The sequence below is a fragment of the Sphaerodactylus townsendi genome, linkage group LG14 (assembly GCF_021028975.2).
Source record: "Sphaerodactylus townsendi isolate TG3544 linkage group LG14, MPM_Stown_v2.3, whole genome shotgun sequence".
NCBI lineage: Eukaryota > Metazoa > Chordata > Lepidosauria > Squamata > Sphaerodactylidae > Sphaerodactylus > Sphaerodactylus townsendi.
Window position 1 is genome coordinate 35,590,596 of NC_059438.1, and position 16,785 is coordinate 35,607,380.

Below are 16,785 nucleotides of genomic sequence, written 5' to 3' on the forward strand. Positions count from 1 at the left end.
AATGATGAGGAAACGCGGATCAGCGCCAACTGTGTCAGGGCTATAGCTAAAAGGATGCCAGAGTTGTTCTTCCTGATTGTATCGCTTTGCTCCAGCAAGGCATTTTATTCGTTCTGTTGTTTTACTCTGAGGTTCTCCTTCTATTTAAAGTGCCAGCCGATTTTGGTAAATTTGTTATAGCCAAACAAATGGACGGCTTTAGAGATCGGAAGAGCACTTTGCGTTGGGTCCAGAAGCCTCGGCAGCCGGATCAAGGCTGCTGGAATGTAGTCAAAGCGGCTCGCGCAGCCAGGTGACCTTTTGAATCAGCTAAAACGCCCGAGGACTTTTCAAATGTAGTCGCTGGCAGAGTATCTCCCCAGAACATATAGTCTGAATGTCACCAGAGTAGATCTCACTGAAGCGAGGTCAGACTACTCCAGAAAGGATCGCGGTTGCTCTTTCAGCCTTCGCCGGTGATAAAGCCGTCCAGGCCAAGATCATACCCTGGGGTTCCAGTAGCCAAACTGGACCCCAGTGGCATAGCGCCAAGGGGGCGGGGTGTGCGCAATGCACTGGGCGCCCGCTAGTGCAGGGGCATGGCGGGGGCGCGGGGCGCACGCGTGCCCCGAGCACAGTTCCCCCTTGCTCCGACCCTTCTGGACCCACAAGTACATTCGGACTGCCAGTCTTCCAGAGGAGTTCGATCCCATTCAGGACAATCAAATGCTGCCACTTGGATCAGCTGTCTAGCAAGAGCTTTACGTTGTCTGGATTAAGCTTTCATGTATGAACCCGCATCCAGCCCACTTCCTTAGGTTCAGATAAAACAAGAGGTAATGCAGGTGTGTCAGATTACAGCGGAGGCTACACCTCAAACCACGCTTCTTCGACACCTTCCTCGTGAGGGTTCCCCACAAGGAGATCTTGTAAATCCAAACTCCTCCTCCTCCTCCTCCTCCTCCTTCTTCTCCTCCTCCTTCTCCTCCTCCTCCTCCTCCTTCTTCTTCTTCTTCTTCTTCTTCTGGACACAGTTCTTTGTTATGGCTTTGTAATGGAAGGGCTCTTTCCCACCACTCATCTCCAGCCACAATGCCCAGATATCAGGATTCAGCAACGTTTGGACACTTGCGCCAATTAAAATGTGAGGGTCAGCCAGAGCAGAGTTGGTGGCCGTCAAACACAACCGGCGTACTAAACAGGGAGATCTCATTGATACATATAAATAGAGCAAACCTTCTGAGGGTCAGTTTGCACATGCAGCAGAATTAAGCAGCAAAACTTTTCCTGAACTGAACCGCCTTTCGCCTGCAGAGTGAAATTCAGTGCGACTCCCTGCCCCTAGAAAACAAGCAAGTCAGGGAGAAAGGTGCAGTCAGGTTTACTCAGCAGGTGTGTTAGCTACATTTTAGAAAAACCAACACAGAACAGAAAAGAGGGCTGGAGAGGAGTGATATCATTGCTACCACTGCAGACCTTCTTTCCAAAAGCGGCCAGCCAGGAGCGCAAGGAGATGCTGCGCGGCACCACTCCGGCTGTGGCATCTGCTGATATTCTGCACAAGAATCGGAAACTTGCTGGGGGCAGGAAAGAGAGCGGGCGTGGGGTTTCCCAGGGACCCAAGTTCTGTACCTGGTTCTGGATTTGATGCTGGTCTGTTGGTATGCTCAAAACCAGAATGAGCAAGGAGCTCTTTGTTTCGTTTGTGGACAAAACACTCCCAGAGCCCCTGGCAGCCCACGTGTGGGATTCATCACTTCTGGTTTGCTTGTTGGACTTGTGCCTTGCAGAGAACTGAGAGCAGCTTGTGGGGGACTTCCGGTGGCTCCCGCTCAGGGGCAGGCCAGGTTCGTTTAGCCTGAGCCTCTCATACTTCCCAAACCTTCCTTAGCACACAAGAGAGTGACTGTGGTTGTGTCCTTCCAGGCCCTCCAGAGGCTGGCGAGTCAATTCCTGAAGAGAGAGTGGCTGCGAGGCAAGAGCGAGAGCAGCGACTCCAGGTGGGGATCGTTTTGGGGGCGGAAGGGGGCAAGGCTAAACTTCTCCTCACTACAAAGGAGTATATGTGTGTGTGTGGTGTGTAGTGCCAAGTCACAGCTGACTTCTGGTGACCTGTAGGGCAGGGGTGTCCAATTCTGGCTCTTCAGATGTTCATGGACTACAATTCCCATCAGCCCCTGCTGGCATGGCCAATTGTGAAAAGAAGAAAACTTGTACCAACCAGGCTACAATAATTACTTCAAACATTTTGTCTCCCATTGGAGTAGCAATTTACTTATAAGTAACCAAAATAATTTTACAACACTATTGGCCATGCCAGCAGGGACTGATGGGAATTGTAGTCCATGAACATCTGAAGCGCCAGAATTGGACACCTCTGCTGTAGGCTTTTCAAGGCAAGAGCGTTCAGAGATAGTTGCCATGGTGTGCATTGGTGTCACGATCCTGGGATTCTTTGGAGGTCTCCCATCCAGATACAAACCGGGGCCGACTCTGCTTAACTTCTGAGATCGAAAGAGGTCAGCGTAGCCTGGAAGCCCAGGAAAGAGGTACTGTGGCCACGGGTGGAGGACACGGATGGTGCCAGTTTGGACCCATCCTCTGCTCCTGAGGAAGATGAGGTCAGGATTGCAGCAGCCTGCAGCTGTCACAGGGGACAAGTTGGCCATCCAAACCAGATGCTGTATTGAATCCACTGCTGGGAATAGCTGCACGTTAATAGCTATGTGTTCAGTTTCTGTGGGATGCTCTTGTACACAGGTGTTAAACTCACGGCCCTCCAGATGTTATGGACTACAGTTCCCATCATCCCCTGCCAGCATGATGCTGGCAGGGGGTGCTGGGAACTGTAGTCCAAAACAGTGGACTACAGTTATGGACTACAGCAGTGGCGTAGGAGGTTAAGAGCTTGTGTATCTAATCTGGAGGAACCGGGTTTGATTCCCAGCTCTGCCGCCTGAGCTGTGGAGGCTTATCTGGGGAATTCAGATTAGCCTGTGCACTCCCACACACGCCAGCTGGGTGACCTTGGGCTAGTCACAAGCAGCTTCTCGGAGCCTCTCTCAGTCCCCACCCACCTCACAGGGTGTTTGTTGTGAGGGGGGAAGGGCAAGGAGATTGTCAGCCCCTTTGAGTCTCCTGCAGGAGAGAAAGGGGGGATATAAATCCAAACTCCTCCTCCTCCTCCTCCTCTTCTTCTTCTTCTTCATCTGGAGGGCTGCAAGTTTGACACCTATGCGAGTCTTGTGCATGTCTTGGAAAATGTGGCCTTATGGCAGGGGTGCTCTGACTCTCGTCAGATCTCAGAAGCTCAGCAGGTTTGCCCCGGTTAGTAATTGGACGGGAGACCACCAAGGAATACCAGGGTCGTGATGGGGAGGCAGGCAATGGCAGACCACCTCTGACTGTCTCTTGTCTTGAAAACCTCACTGGGTTGCCATAAGTCAGCTGCGACATGGCTCTTTACACACACACAGCAGGAGAAGGCATGCGCTGCTTGGAATTCAGTGGATTGGGGCCAGAGGCTCTCTGGCTTGGGCTGAGGTTTTTGCGAATACGTCCATGGAAATGTGGTAGTTCTTCTATGCCAGCACATCTGTGTCAGTGTCCATGTGCGTAACCGTGCGTAACCGTGAGATTTGACGGACGGGGGGAAAGCCGCCCCCCCCCCCCCAAGAATGCTTTCCCTCTCATCTGTGTCGGGAGGAAGAGGTGCTGTTGGCTGGGAGGAGAAAAAAATGGGGAGGAAGGGGGCAAAGCTCCCCAAAAATGGGGAGGAAGATAGTAAAGGTGTGGGAAATGCTTTGGAAGGAAGGGTCCTGGTGCCACAGGTGAGGGGAGGGGGCTTAGAGAGCCACAGTGGTTAATAGTGGTGGACTCTAATCTGGAGGACTGGGTTCAGTTCTCTGCTCCTGCACATGAAGCCTGCTGGGCGACCATGAGCCAATCACAGCTCTCCCACAACTAACAGCGCCACCTACCTCCCGGGGTGGGGGGAGAGGAAAGACAATTGTAAGCCGCTTTGAGACCCCGTACGGTAGAGAAAAGTGCTGTATAAAAGCAAACTCTTCAGCAGCAGAAGTGGGAGACTGGGAGAGATCAGCAGGGTGAGAGGCAGGAGCGTGCAGGACGCCGGACCTTCAGAGCGGACCTGTTTGCCTGCAGCAGCCACTGCCTCGTGGTGGTTTGCGTGCAGTCCTCAAGCCGGGCTTCCCGGAATCCAGCCCAGGGTGGAAGTTGCAGCAGCTGAACTTCAGAGAATCGAGGGGTAGGTTACAAATAGACTGGCTGACGCAACCAAGCAGAAGCGCGGAGCCCACGGGGGCTTCAGAGACGAGGACGGCCGGGCCGAAAGCTCAGGAAGTGGTTTACCGCTCCCAAGAGCTCCTTGAGAGGCTCTGCGGTGCGTAGAACAGCAAGCGAGTGGCAGCGTGGTCGATCGGAGCGTGGCACAGAGCCCGCTTGTCTCCCAGAAGAGCCAGCCGGGCAGGCGGCCCTGAGCAGCGTCCGGCTGTGATTGGCAGCGTGTGGGGATCCCTGAGGCACCCTGGGAAGATCCCCTTGCAGCTCCTGAACCAGAAACCGGGGCAGGCAGGGCCAATAACATCCGTGGCGTTTCCGCAGGAGCGTTTTCACTGTCTGGAAGGGAGTGATCGACGGCACCGTCTGCTGCGGCCAGTCCCGGGTCACTGCCTCCGACCACTACCGCAGCGTGAGCGCAGAGGCGGCTAAATCAGCTCGGGTGTCCAAAGAGCAGCTGCTCAAAAAGGTACCCCTTGGCATGGCCCTGGGTATGTGTGTGTGAAGGGGGCTGGGCTCTCCAGGTAGGGAAGAAGACTCTGAAACTGCCCGGAGGCAGTGGCGTACCGCTATTGGGGACATGGAGTAACCTATGTTTCTGGGCGCACGCTGTGCCAGGGTATGAGCTGTTTGTTGCGGCCACAGGCTGGCTCCCACCCCCCCTCTGCAGCGCTTGCCACTGAGCCGCCCCCTTCCCCCCCCCCCCCCGCCGGCCTCCCTGTAGGCTGGCTCCTGCAGCTTCGAAAAGTAAGTGGGGGGGCGCAGGGCCAGGGGAGGGTGCGAGGGCACCTGGAGCCGATGTTGCCCCGGACACCATTTCCCCCACTGGCGCTTCAGATGTTCATGGACTACAATTCCCATCAGCCCTTGCTGGCATGGCCAGTTGGCTGATGGGAATTGTAGTCCATGAGCATCTGAAGCGCCAGAATTGGACACCTCTGCTGTAGGCTTTTCAAGGGAAGAGCGTTCAGAGATAGTTTGCCATGGTGTGCATTGGTGTCACGATCCTGGGATTCTTTGGAGGTCTCTGCCCCGGGGTACTGGACCTAGGGATAGCAGCTGGTGGGAGGTCGGGGCATGCTTGCAGGCTAACAGCCATGCCCCCAACCCTGTCAGGGCACTGAGCAGCTGCTGAGTGCACAAGCGGAACTGCTGGAGACTGTGAAGGAAGTCAGCAAAACCAAGAAGCATTACGTGCAGCTGCAGCGGACCAATGAGGTGGCTCGAGAGAAGGCGGCTGACGTGGAAGCCAGGTGAGCCAGTGCCCTGGGACTTCTGGACAGGAGTGCCGAAGCTCATTCGGGCGAGGGCTGCAAGGGCCCCCGTTGTCCTCCTAGGTTCCATGTTTCTCTCGGGCCTCAAGGGAGCCTTCTGGGGCTAAGATTTCTGGGGCTCCTAGTCTCTGGGAACTAATGGCATAGTAGTTAAGAGCAGCAGACTCTAATCTGAAGAAGCAAGTTCGAGTCCCCCTCCCCCACATGAGCAGTGGACTAATCTGGAGAACCGGGTTCAGTTCCCCACTCCTCTACATGAGCAGCAGACTCTAATATGGAGAACCAAATTCGAATCCCCCTCCTCCACAAGAGCAGTGGACTCTAATCTGAAGAACCGGGTTCGGTCCCTCTCTTCCATATGAGCGGTGGACTCTTATCTGGTGAACTGGATTTGATTCTCTGCTCCTGCACATGAAGCCTGTTGGGGGATCTTGGGCTAGTCCCAGTTCTCTCCGAGCTCTCTGACCCTCCCTACCTGACATGGTGTCTGTTGTGGGGAGAGAAAGGGAAATGAATTTTGTAAGCCGCTTTGAGACTCCTTACAGGAGGGGAAAGCGGGGTCTAACTCTTCATCTTCTTCCTTCCTCCCCCAGGCTCCGAAAGAGCGATCATGGCATATTTCACACCAAAGGCAGCTTGCAGAAGCTCAGTGCCAAGGTCAGAAGCCCAGCCTGCCGGCCGCTTGGAAACAAGTTGCCAAGTTCTGTAGCCTGTACCCGGTGGAGGAAAGGGCTGGCGGGAAACTCCCCAAGGAGTGGGTGGGCGAAAAACCTCGCGGGGTGTTCTTTCAGAAGGTCGATCGTGTGGCACTGACTGTCCCCCTCTTTGCAGTTCTCTGTGCAACTGGCAGAGAATTCACACCAGCTGCTGTTGGCTCAGAACGAATACGTCTTGATGCTGGCCGCTGTCAAGGCCCATCTAGAGCATTACTACCAGAGAGAGCTGCCTGCAGTCATCCAGGTAGGAAGCCCCCTTGAGACGCTGCACGGCACACCTGGGGTCTCTCTCCAGGCTGGAGAAACACTTGAGGAAGGACACAGGAGGGTGCTCTAAAGCTGTGGTCCCCGATATGAGGGACGCCAGTTTGTTTCCAGCTGCCCACTTGGTTCTTCCCTAGAATATCACTTCCCAAAATCAAAAAAACCACCCCAGTTTTACTTCCCTGACTGAAATGGGAGATGCTTCAGAAAAGCCTAGGGGGCCTCTCCTTTGTGTCTGTGGGGGAGCACCCACGGGATAACAGCTGCATGCATCCTGGGACACGGCTCAGCATGAAAACCAAAGCATTTTGTGGACACCTTCCCCATCCCACACACACACTTCTTGGGGTCCCCGTTAACTTTTAAAAATTCCAAAAGTTCCCACAGGTTCAACAAGTTGGGGGATCCCCGTGGGGCGGGGGCGGGGGGCAAGGGAAAGAGAGAGAGAGAGAGAGAGAGATCAGAGTCACACAAGCAACTCTGCATGGAAGAAGAGTTGGTTTTTCCCTTCCCTCCCCCACTTTTCTCTCCCTTTAAGAAGCACAGAATTGCTTTTTGCACGTTGTTTCACCTGTCTTTTGCTTACTTTTGTGTAGTGTCTGTCCTCAGGTTCCCCAGAAGTCACAAAACACAGATGCACAGGTGTCAAACTCGTGCCCCTCCAGATGTTATGGACTACAGTTCCCATCATCCCCTGCCAGCATGGGGCTGGCAGGGGATGATGGGAACTGTAGTCCATAACATCTGGAGGCGTAAACACCTCATTTTCTTCAGCCCCCAAGTGGAGTGGATACTGTCCTTGCTTAGTTCCTTTTTCTGAGAAGAAATTTCCTCCTTTGGGATGATGGCTTTATAGTAATAGTACGTTCTGGTGCAGAGCCCTCTTCCAGGGAGTGCCCCTCTGCCCCAGAGCACCCTTCCCCGCCACCCTTTCCCTTCCTGCCGTGCATCAGCTGCTCTCCGATCTCTTTTTCCCAGACTCTGGATGGTGACCTTTATCAGCGTCTCCAAGATCAGCTCACACTGATCAGCAAGACGGAGCTGGAGGTCTGCCAAGACACACAGGAGATCTTCCAGGGCATCGCAAATGCATCTGCTTCGGTAAGAGGACCCGGAACAAAGGGCTGACTCTCCCCTTGTTTTTTGTCTGAGCTGGAATTCAGATGTTAACCCCGTTGCTTCTCGGTCGCCAACATGGGGCGATTTTCTGAGGGCCAGCATGGAGACAATAGTCTGTTTTCTTGAGCCAGTTTGTCCAGGACTCCTGCAGAACACGAAGGACCGCCTCCTTCTCTGCATGTAGCGACTAGAGATGGGACTTTTTTGTGGTGGCACATTGCCTCTGGGACGCTCCCCACCCCACCCCCACCCCGACACTTGCCCAGCACCTACTTTAGTATCTTTTAGACACCAGACTAAAATCCATCTTTTTAACGCAGGCTTTTACATAGGGGGTTGATCCGCTTAGCTTTTTTAACGGTTTGCTTCTGTTTTATGGGTATGGCCATGCTGGCGGGGGCTGATGGGAATTGTAGTCCATGAACATCTGGAATGCCATAGGTTCGCCACCACAGCCATAGGCCTTGATGTATTCTGAAATCTTCTGATGAACTCATATGTTTGCTCATGACTTGATAATCTTTTAGTTAGTTCTGAGAAAAGGCATTTGGCTATTGCTGCTTGTGAATTTCCATCCCAGCAGGTATAAGCCCCGTGCAGGAATGTGAGTCAGTTCTCTTAAGCAAGCAGAATTCTGGATGGAAATCGAGCACAATTGACCTTGAACGTAATGTGGGGACAGAGGGCCGTTAGCCGCAAACCCTCCATTTTATAAAGAGCAAACGGAGACAGTTTCAAGAGGGCTTGAAAATCAATTGCTTTTAATGTTCCATTTGGTGGCTGAATTTCATTTCTGCATGATATAGGATATCGGTGCATTCAGGAATGGCCATTTTACTTTATGGGAGGGAAATGTCAAAAAACCTGTCGGCCAGCAGTTCTGTGCACACTAACCTGGGAATAAATCTCATTCATTTTAATGACATTTAATTCCAAGGCAATGTGTGTGCCAGGCAGAACTTTCATGCCGTGTCCCTGTAGAGGGGTTGCATTTGCTGAACACGATGCTTCAGTTGTGCACAATCTAATCCCCACTACTTAACTAAGCGCAGAGTAGATTATTTCAGTGCATATGCAATGGGGGGAAATTACATGCTGCAATTCCCACCGACCCATCCACACACACACTCTCCAAGTCACAACTATAAAAACTGTAACCTGTATCGCAGCTCGATCAGTGCGGCATTTACTTTTAAATAAAGCCATGAGTGGGTCTTACAGACATCATGTACAGGATGAAACGGCCTCATAGTCAATATGTTAGAATTAGCTGGGGGAAAAATAACTAGCTCTCAAATATCACAGAAATGTATTGTCGAAGGCTTTCACGGCCGGAATCACTGGGGTGCTGTGTGGTTTCCGGGCTGTATGGCCGTGTATAGTAGCATTCTCTCCTCTGAAGATGCCAGCCACAGATGCAGGCGAAACGTTAGGAGAGAATGCTGCTAGAACACGGCCAGACAGCCCGGAAACCACATATCACAGAAATGTTCTTTGTGCAGGAAGGAAAGGTTAAACGTAAAGATGGGATAGAAATAGTAGGAGAATATTGTCAGGAAGTTGGGTCTAAAGCCAAGCTTCCCAACCTCCTGGGCAGTCCCCAAAAGGGGTTTTAGCCCAAACGCGACCTCCTTGTAAGGTAGAAAAGCAGCACGACTAACAGGTTCATCAAGTCAGTAAGAGCACTGGAGAGCTTCAGTTCAGAGATTTATTTCAGGCAAGAGCATAGCATAAAACAAATGCTTAATCCAGACAACAAGAAAACAAAACCTACCTACCTTGTTTCCCTGAAAATAAGACAGGGTCATAAGAACATAAGAACTAGCCTGCTGGATCAGACCAGAGTCCATCTAGTCCAGCACTTTGCTACTCGCAGTGGCCCACCAGGTGCCTTTGGGAGCTCACATGCAGGAGGTGAGAGCAATGGCCTTCTGCTGCTGCTGCTCCCGATCACCTGGTCTGCTAAGGCATTTGCAATCTCAGATCAAAGAGGATCAAGATTGGTAGCCATAGATCGACTTCTCCTCCATAAATCTGTCCAAGCCCCTTTTAAAGCTATCCAGGTTAGTGGCCATCACCACCTCCTGTGGCAGCATGTTCCAAACACCAATCACACGTTGTGTGAAGAAGTGTTTCCTTTTATTAGTCCTAATTCTTCCCCCCAGTTATTTTCAATGAATGCCCCCTGGTTCTAGTATTGTCTTATATTGTCTTATATTGTCATGTTAATTTTTGCTCCAAAAGATGCGTTAGGGCTTGTTTTCAGGGGATGTCTTATTTTTTCCATTAACAACAGTCTACATTTATTCTTGAACAAAAATCTGTAACTAGGGCTTATTTTTGGAGTAGGGCTTATACTTCAAGCACCCTCCAAAAATCCTGAAAAACCACGCTAGGGCTTATTTTCAGGGTAGGTCTTATTTTCGGGGAAACAGGGTAGTCCCATTTTAGGGCACTAGCTGAAGACCTTCTCCGGCCACAATACAATTCAGCCAGCAGATCCAACTGGCAATTCCACAATAACAGTCTTCCAGTCCAGGATTCCTCGGCTGTGCTACACAGACTCCTCCATCTGCAGCATCCTCACCTAGACCCCTTCCGCACACGCACTTTCAATCCACTTTCACAATTGTTTGCAAGTGGATTTTGCTATTCCGCACAGCTGCAAAGTGCATTGGAAGTGGATTGAAAGTGCATTATTCTGCAAGTGCGGAATAGCAAAATCCACCAGGCCTTTGGGGGAGACAGCCGCTGATGAGTGCCGTCCCCTACACTAATATGATTTTTACTGCTTCCGGGATACAGAGCTTTTCGCCATCTGGTGGTTGTGTTGGGTTAAATGGTGGGTTGGTTTTTAAAAGTTTTATGTTTTAACTGAAATTCTACATATGATGCCACAGGAGGTGGTGATGGCCACTAACCTGGATAGCTTTAAAAGGGGCTTGGACAGCTTTATGGAGGAGAAGTCGATCTATGGCTACCAGTCTTGATCCTCTTTGATCTGAGGTTGTAAATGCCTTAGCAGACCAGGTGCTTGGGAGCAGCAGCAGCGGCGGCCATTGCTTTCACATCCTGCATGTGAGCTCCCAAAGGCACCTGGTGGGCCACTGCGAGTAGCAGAGTGCTGGACTAGATGGACTCTTGTCTGATCCAGCAGGCTCTTTCTTATGTTCTTATTGTACACCGCCCAGAGCCCTCAGGGGTGGGCGGTTTAGTAAGTCTAAATTATGAATGAATGAATGAATGAATGAATGAATGAATGAATGAATGAATGAATGAATGAATGAATGAATGAATGAATGAATGAATGAATGAATGAATGAATGAATGTGCAGAAGGGGCCCTACTCACACTCTACTCCACAACAACAGCTCCTTTTATCTAAAACCTTTGCCAGTCTCATTCTTCCTGCCACATGTTTCAGCTTTACTGAGCAAATTAACTTTCTCCTTGGAACTGGATTATTTTCAGCTGGCTCTTCACCCTTGTCTTACCCAGATATTTTTACAAATTTTACAAACTTTAGCCTTTAAGAAGAGAAAACTTCTTGACAGATATTGGTGCAGTAGCATAACAAATCTTTACCTGGGTTTGGTCTCAGTGACGCCTTGAGTGGCGCACACCATATAGCAAAGGAAGGCTTTATGAAAGAGATTCAAGAAAAGATATAAAAATAACATATACAGTTCAGTGGCAGTGAAATACATAAAAACAGCAAAAATAATTTCACCGTGATACATACTGCAGTATAAGTCGCACCATCATATAAGTGCTCGAGGCAACCTAATTTTACCACAAAAAAGTTGAAAACTTTTATTGACTCGCTGTGAGTAAGTCGAGGGTGGGAAATGCAGCAGCTGCTGGTAAATTTCAAAAATAAAAATAGATACCAATAAAATTACATCAATTGAGGCATCAGTAGGTTAAATGTTTTTGAATATTTATTTCAAAGAAAAACAGTAAACTGGCTCTGTAAGTGGAAAAGGGTCTCAACAATAACTTTAAAAGTACAAAAACCTTAGCTCAATCAGCAACCAAGCTAAAACACAAGAATTAAAATCCTTCAAAACTGGATTCCTCACCATCATCATCTGTATGTCCAAATGTAACCCAACTTAGGTTTTAAGAGGGATATTATCAGAAATGGAAAATCTACTATTAGCTTCCACTGTAAACAATGGGGTATGGGGCACCCCCTCTGGGGATCAATAACTTTGGATTCCCTGACCCAAACTTCACCAAACCTGGCTGGTATTGTAAAGAGACTCTCCTGATGAGACCAGCCAGGTTTGGTGAAGTTTGGTTCAGAGGGTCCAAAGTTATGGACCCTCAAAAGGGTAGCCCCATCTACTAATAGCTCCCATTGAAAACAATGGGGAATGGGGGCACCTCCTTTGGGGGTCCATAACTTTGGACCCCCTGAACCAAACTTTACCAAACTTGGCTGGTATCATCAGGAGTGTCTTCTGAGGGTACCCGGAAGTTTTGGTGCCGCTAGCATAAAAACTGCGCCCCCTGCTGGCCGGCAAAGTAAAAACACACACAAAATTTTAATGACCCGCATATAAGTCGAGGGGAACTTTTTCAGCATTAAAAATGTGCTGAAAATTCGACTTATACATGAGTATATACGGTAGCTGTCTTAATTACTGTCGTCTTAATGTGACAAAATTGGTTCTTAAAGCATAGAGCTCCAGAGCATAATACAAAGATTTTCTTGGCAGCAAGGAGGGGTAGGAAGCAAAGGGAAAGGGGGATACAGATTCTTCTCTCTTCTATACTTATCAAAAATGCTGGCCGCAACCTCCTGACCCCCTCAAAGAATCACTGAGCTGCAGGAGCAGTTCAGCTGGAGAAAATGGAAGCTTCGGAGGGTAGATTTAAGGCATCTTATCTGCTGAGGTTCCTCCCCTCCCTCTCCAAGCCCCCCCTCCCCAGACTGCACCTCCCCTCTAAAATCTCCAGGTATTTCCCCACTCCAGGTATTTCCCCACCCAGAGCGGGCAGTGCTGTCCACAGTGGGAATGGATGGGAGAAGCAGGTCTGCTATTAGTGCATTGCTTGTTATATGTGTTCCATGGGTGTTCACTAGCTAGCACTTCACAACTCTGAGATAGTTTCACCTGTGATACATGGAAGACAACAAGACTTTCTGAAAAACTGTTCTGGAGGCCTGCTTTACGGTACTGGAGAATATATAGAAGTTGCCAGGTTTCTCACTGAAGCAGGAGACTCCCCTCCAGCAACCCTTATTGGGAGGAAGGGGGAGGGTGGCATGCAAGGGAAGGAGAGGAAGGGGTGGGAAGGAGGGGTGGCATGCAAGGGAGGGAAGGGGAGGGGGCCCGGCATCTGGACCTGGCCCACCCACCCTAGCGGAGGGAGGGAGAGGGGAGGGAGGGGTGGTATGCAAGGGAAGCTCCGAGAGATGCTTTTTCAGTCGTGCGGGGCTGCATAGTTCAGAATTAGGAGATGGGAGGGGGGGAAGAAAACCTGATGGCAGAGTGCCAGCTCCTCCCATCTCCACCCCACCCTGCCAGTCTCTACAATGCTGTAAGCAGCAGCTTCTGTTGCGTAGGCAGAACCAACGCCCCCCGCCTCCCACGAATTGCAAGAGCGGATGTATTACGTCACTTGCCCAGACTGGTGATTCAGAGCACAGAAAGGCTGGTGTCTTTGGGCAGGGCCAGTCTCAGCTGATCTAGTGTCTTTGGTGTCTTTGGTGTCTTTGGTGTCTTTGGGCAGGGCCAGTCTCAGCTGATCTAGCGTCGATGAAGCAAACTACTCAGAGACCTGGAGCCAGGGCTGGCCTTTTTAACACTGTTAAAAAGGAGAAAGATGCCCCCTGTCCGGAGAAAGATGCCCCCGTCACTGCCATGTCTTGGCGCTTGGCATCCCCCTCTCTGGCACATCATCCAGCTGCGTTTCTCTGACTCTGTTCAGATTATTTTTTTTAAAAAAAAATTATTGTATCATTTTACAGTTTATAGTAATTTCCTTCTTCGTACATTTTCAAACAATACTTTTTCCCCCTTTTCTCCCTCCCCCCATTACTTCTTCTTTATAGTTTTGTCACACAAACAGCAGTAAGTTCATTCTCTGTTGCCTCTTCTCCCATATTTCTTCATCGACTCGAGCTTCTTTCATCCAGTCCACGTATATTATCCATATCTTCAAAATGTCATTCTGTTTATCTTGCCACGTCTTATTTTTGGTTAGTATGTCGAAAATATCAAGTGTCACTTGTTCCCAGATATATTCTAATCTGACTCTGTTCAGGTTATTTCTGTTCATTGGCCTTCCTCTCCTGGCTGCTCTTCCAGGTGTGCCGGGAACAGAATCTCCTCCTGTTCCTGCAAGATAATCCCGCCTTCTCGGCAACAGCCGCTCAGCCTTTCCAGCCGGAAGGAACGGACCAGGTGGTAAGTGACGGGCAGCAATGAGGCCACCTTAGCCAGGTTGGAGGGTCCTTAATATTTTGAGAAGTGCGTGCAACATTTCTAACCGCGGTCATGAACTTGGGCCCCTCTGCCACTGGTTGTGCACTGCATTCTGTTTCCTTGAGCCCAAAGGTGACTAGTGGTTAAGAGCGGTGGACTCTAATTTGGAGAACCAGGTTTGATTCCCCACTCCCTCACAAATCCCATACACAGGAGAGCCTATATGCTGGCTAGATTTAACATCATGCCATCTCCGCTACATAGAGGAAGACTTAAAGGTCTTCCAAGCGATAAGAGGTTCTGTACCTGTAGCATAGGACAGCTGGATTCCATCCCACACATTCTCCTGAACTGCGTATTATACCAAGAACTCCGATCCAGCCTGCTATCCCAAGCTATAGACCCTATGATTGATTATACTGAATCAGATAAAGTAGTTATGCTTTTAAATTGTCAGGATTTTCATTGTTGCCTTGTAGTGGCAAAGTTTTTGTCAGAAGTTTGTAAACTGAATGTATGACAAACGCGAAGTTTTTTACTATTCACTTTTTAACTGGAACTGTATTTTTATACTCATCGTGTATATGCCAATAAAGGCTTATTGAAATTAAAAAAGATTCCCCACTCCTTGACTTGAAGCCTGCTGGGTGATCCTGGGCTAGTCACAGTTCTCTCAGAATACTCTCAGCCCCACCTATCATACAAGGTGTCTGTTGTAAGAAGGACAGAGAACAGAAGGTCATTATAAACCACTTTGAGACTCCTTAAAGGTAGAGAAACGCAGGATATAAAAACCACCTCCTCTTCTTCAAGACAAATCAAGTGTTCCAGGTGGTCCTGTTCACCTCTGTCATGCTTCTCTTTCCAGGTTTCTCTCTTGGATGACAGTGGGCTGGAAAAGGAAGTCCGTCGCTGGGCCACTCGGGCAGCCAAAGATTATAAGATTCAGACTGTCAGTGAGCAGGTGAGCCACGGGCAGGCCCTGAATTACCAGGAGCACTTTCCGTATAGCAGTATTTGTCTGCTGTTTGAGTGTTCCCTGCCTCTGCATGGAAGCTTCTCAGCGGTGGCACCTGGACAACCCCCAAGGAGAGCTTTTTTCCAGTGAGGTAGCTGCAGCCCCGCCAGGCACACAGCCCACGGAAAAAGGCCAGCTCCTGAGCAGACCACATTACAGGAAGGGGCTGCAGCAGAATCCTCAGGAATCTCCCTCAAAGTCTGGGTGTAACTCATATTTAATCCCAAGAGGGATATCAAAGAGATATTGTCGTCAACTGAGAACCAAAGGCGTTCACGTCTTTGACAGTGTAATCCCACCTTGTGACACTTAACATGCATAATAAATTGGGTTATGGGCCGCCTGTTATTATTGTATTGACCGCTGTTTTAATGGTTTTAATGGATTTTAATACATGTAATAATTGTTTATTTTGTTATAAACTGGATATATGTTGATGTTGTTGTACACCACCCAGAGCCCCTTGGGGATGGGGCGGTCTACAAATCTAAACAATACATACATACATAAATACATAAATACATAAATAAATATGACAGTAAACAGCTTCAGATTTGGTTGCTGTGGGTTTTCCGGGCTGTGTGGCCGTGTTCTGGTAGATCTTGTTCCTAACGTTTCACCTCCACCTGTGGCCAGCATCTTCAGAGGTGTATCACAGCGATACACCTCTGAAGATGCCAGCCACAGGTGCAGGCGAAACTTTAGGAACGGGACCTACCAGACCACGGCCACACAGCCCAGAAAACCCACAACAGCCAGTTAAATCCAGCCGTGAAAGCCTGTGACAACTTCAGATTTGTTTCTTCTTTCTTTTCGTTGATTAGAAGTAATATATAAAATGACAATCAAATATGTAAAACAATAAACATATAACAGTTCAGACCTGTGGTGCTCAAGCAGACCAGCTGAGTCTCAATCTTTCTGACTTCTGTTCAGCCTGGTCTCTTGAGAGGAATGAACTTGCAGTTCTTCTCTGCCTTGCTGAGTTGTCTGTAGCCCTAGATTTTATGCCTAATAAAGGTGATTGGATTGGATTGGATTGGATTGGACTATAGCCCTAGAATATTAATATGTAGTTTATAATGAGGTAAACTACCTGCAGCTTCAGGCCCTCCAGTCACTCTGGGTCAGGGGTCTGCAACCTGCGGCTCTCCAGATGTTCATTCCCGTCAGCCCCTGCCACCATGGCCAATTGGAATTGTATGGGAATTGTAGTCCATGAACATCTGGAATTATAGTCCATGGGAATTGTAGTCCATGAATTGTAGTCCATTAATATCTGGAGTTGTAGGAATTGTAGTCCATGAACATCTGGAGAGCACAGGCTGCAGACCCCTGCTCTAGGAAGAGCGGACCTTTTCTTCCTTATATGGAATATGCCAACTCTTTAGCTCCCCTCGTGGACCGAGGCTGACATGGGTATGGGAAAAGAAGCTGCCGCTGCCCTTATTCTGGCTTCGGTAAAAGGGCAGGTTCACCAAAACAGATAAAACAAAAGACTTCCCAGGTTCAAAGCTCACCAGAGAGCTTGAGGTGAAAGACATAATGCGGCCGGTCAGTTAGAAAGAGGCTAGTTTGGGACAGAATCACGGAGTGTTGCAAACGCGAGGCGTGAGCCTTTGGGCACGGGATTTTCCAATTTGTTTATTTACATTAGGAGTCCCCAACATGGTTCTGTG

General features: G+C 49.4%; 1 protein-coding gene across 1 annotated transcript in view; it reads left to right on the forward strand.

The window, feature by feature from the left end:
• Positions 1-16,785, forward strand: part of FCHSD1 (FCH and double SH3 domains 1) — a 39,209-nt gene that overhangs the window by 6,773 nt on the left and 15,651 nt on the right. Inside the window, exons 4-11 of the mRNA XM_048515676.1 lie at positions 1,906-1,979; positions 4,603-4,747; positions 5,395-5,531; positions 6,146-6,209; positions 6,384-6,512; positions 7,511-7,633; positions 13,972-14,070; positions 14,957-15,052. Coding sequence (XP_048371633.1) covers positions 1,906-1,979; positions 4,603-4,747; positions 5,395-5,531; positions 6,146-6,209; positions 6,384-6,512; positions 7,511-7,633; positions 13,972-14,070; positions 14,957-15,052 — 867 coding nt within the window. The remainder of the gene's footprint in view (positions 1-1,905; positions 1,980-4,602; positions 4,748-5,394; positions 5,532-6,145; positions 6,210-6,383; positions 6,513-7,510; positions 7,634-13,971; positions 14,071-14,956; positions 15,053-16,785) is intronic.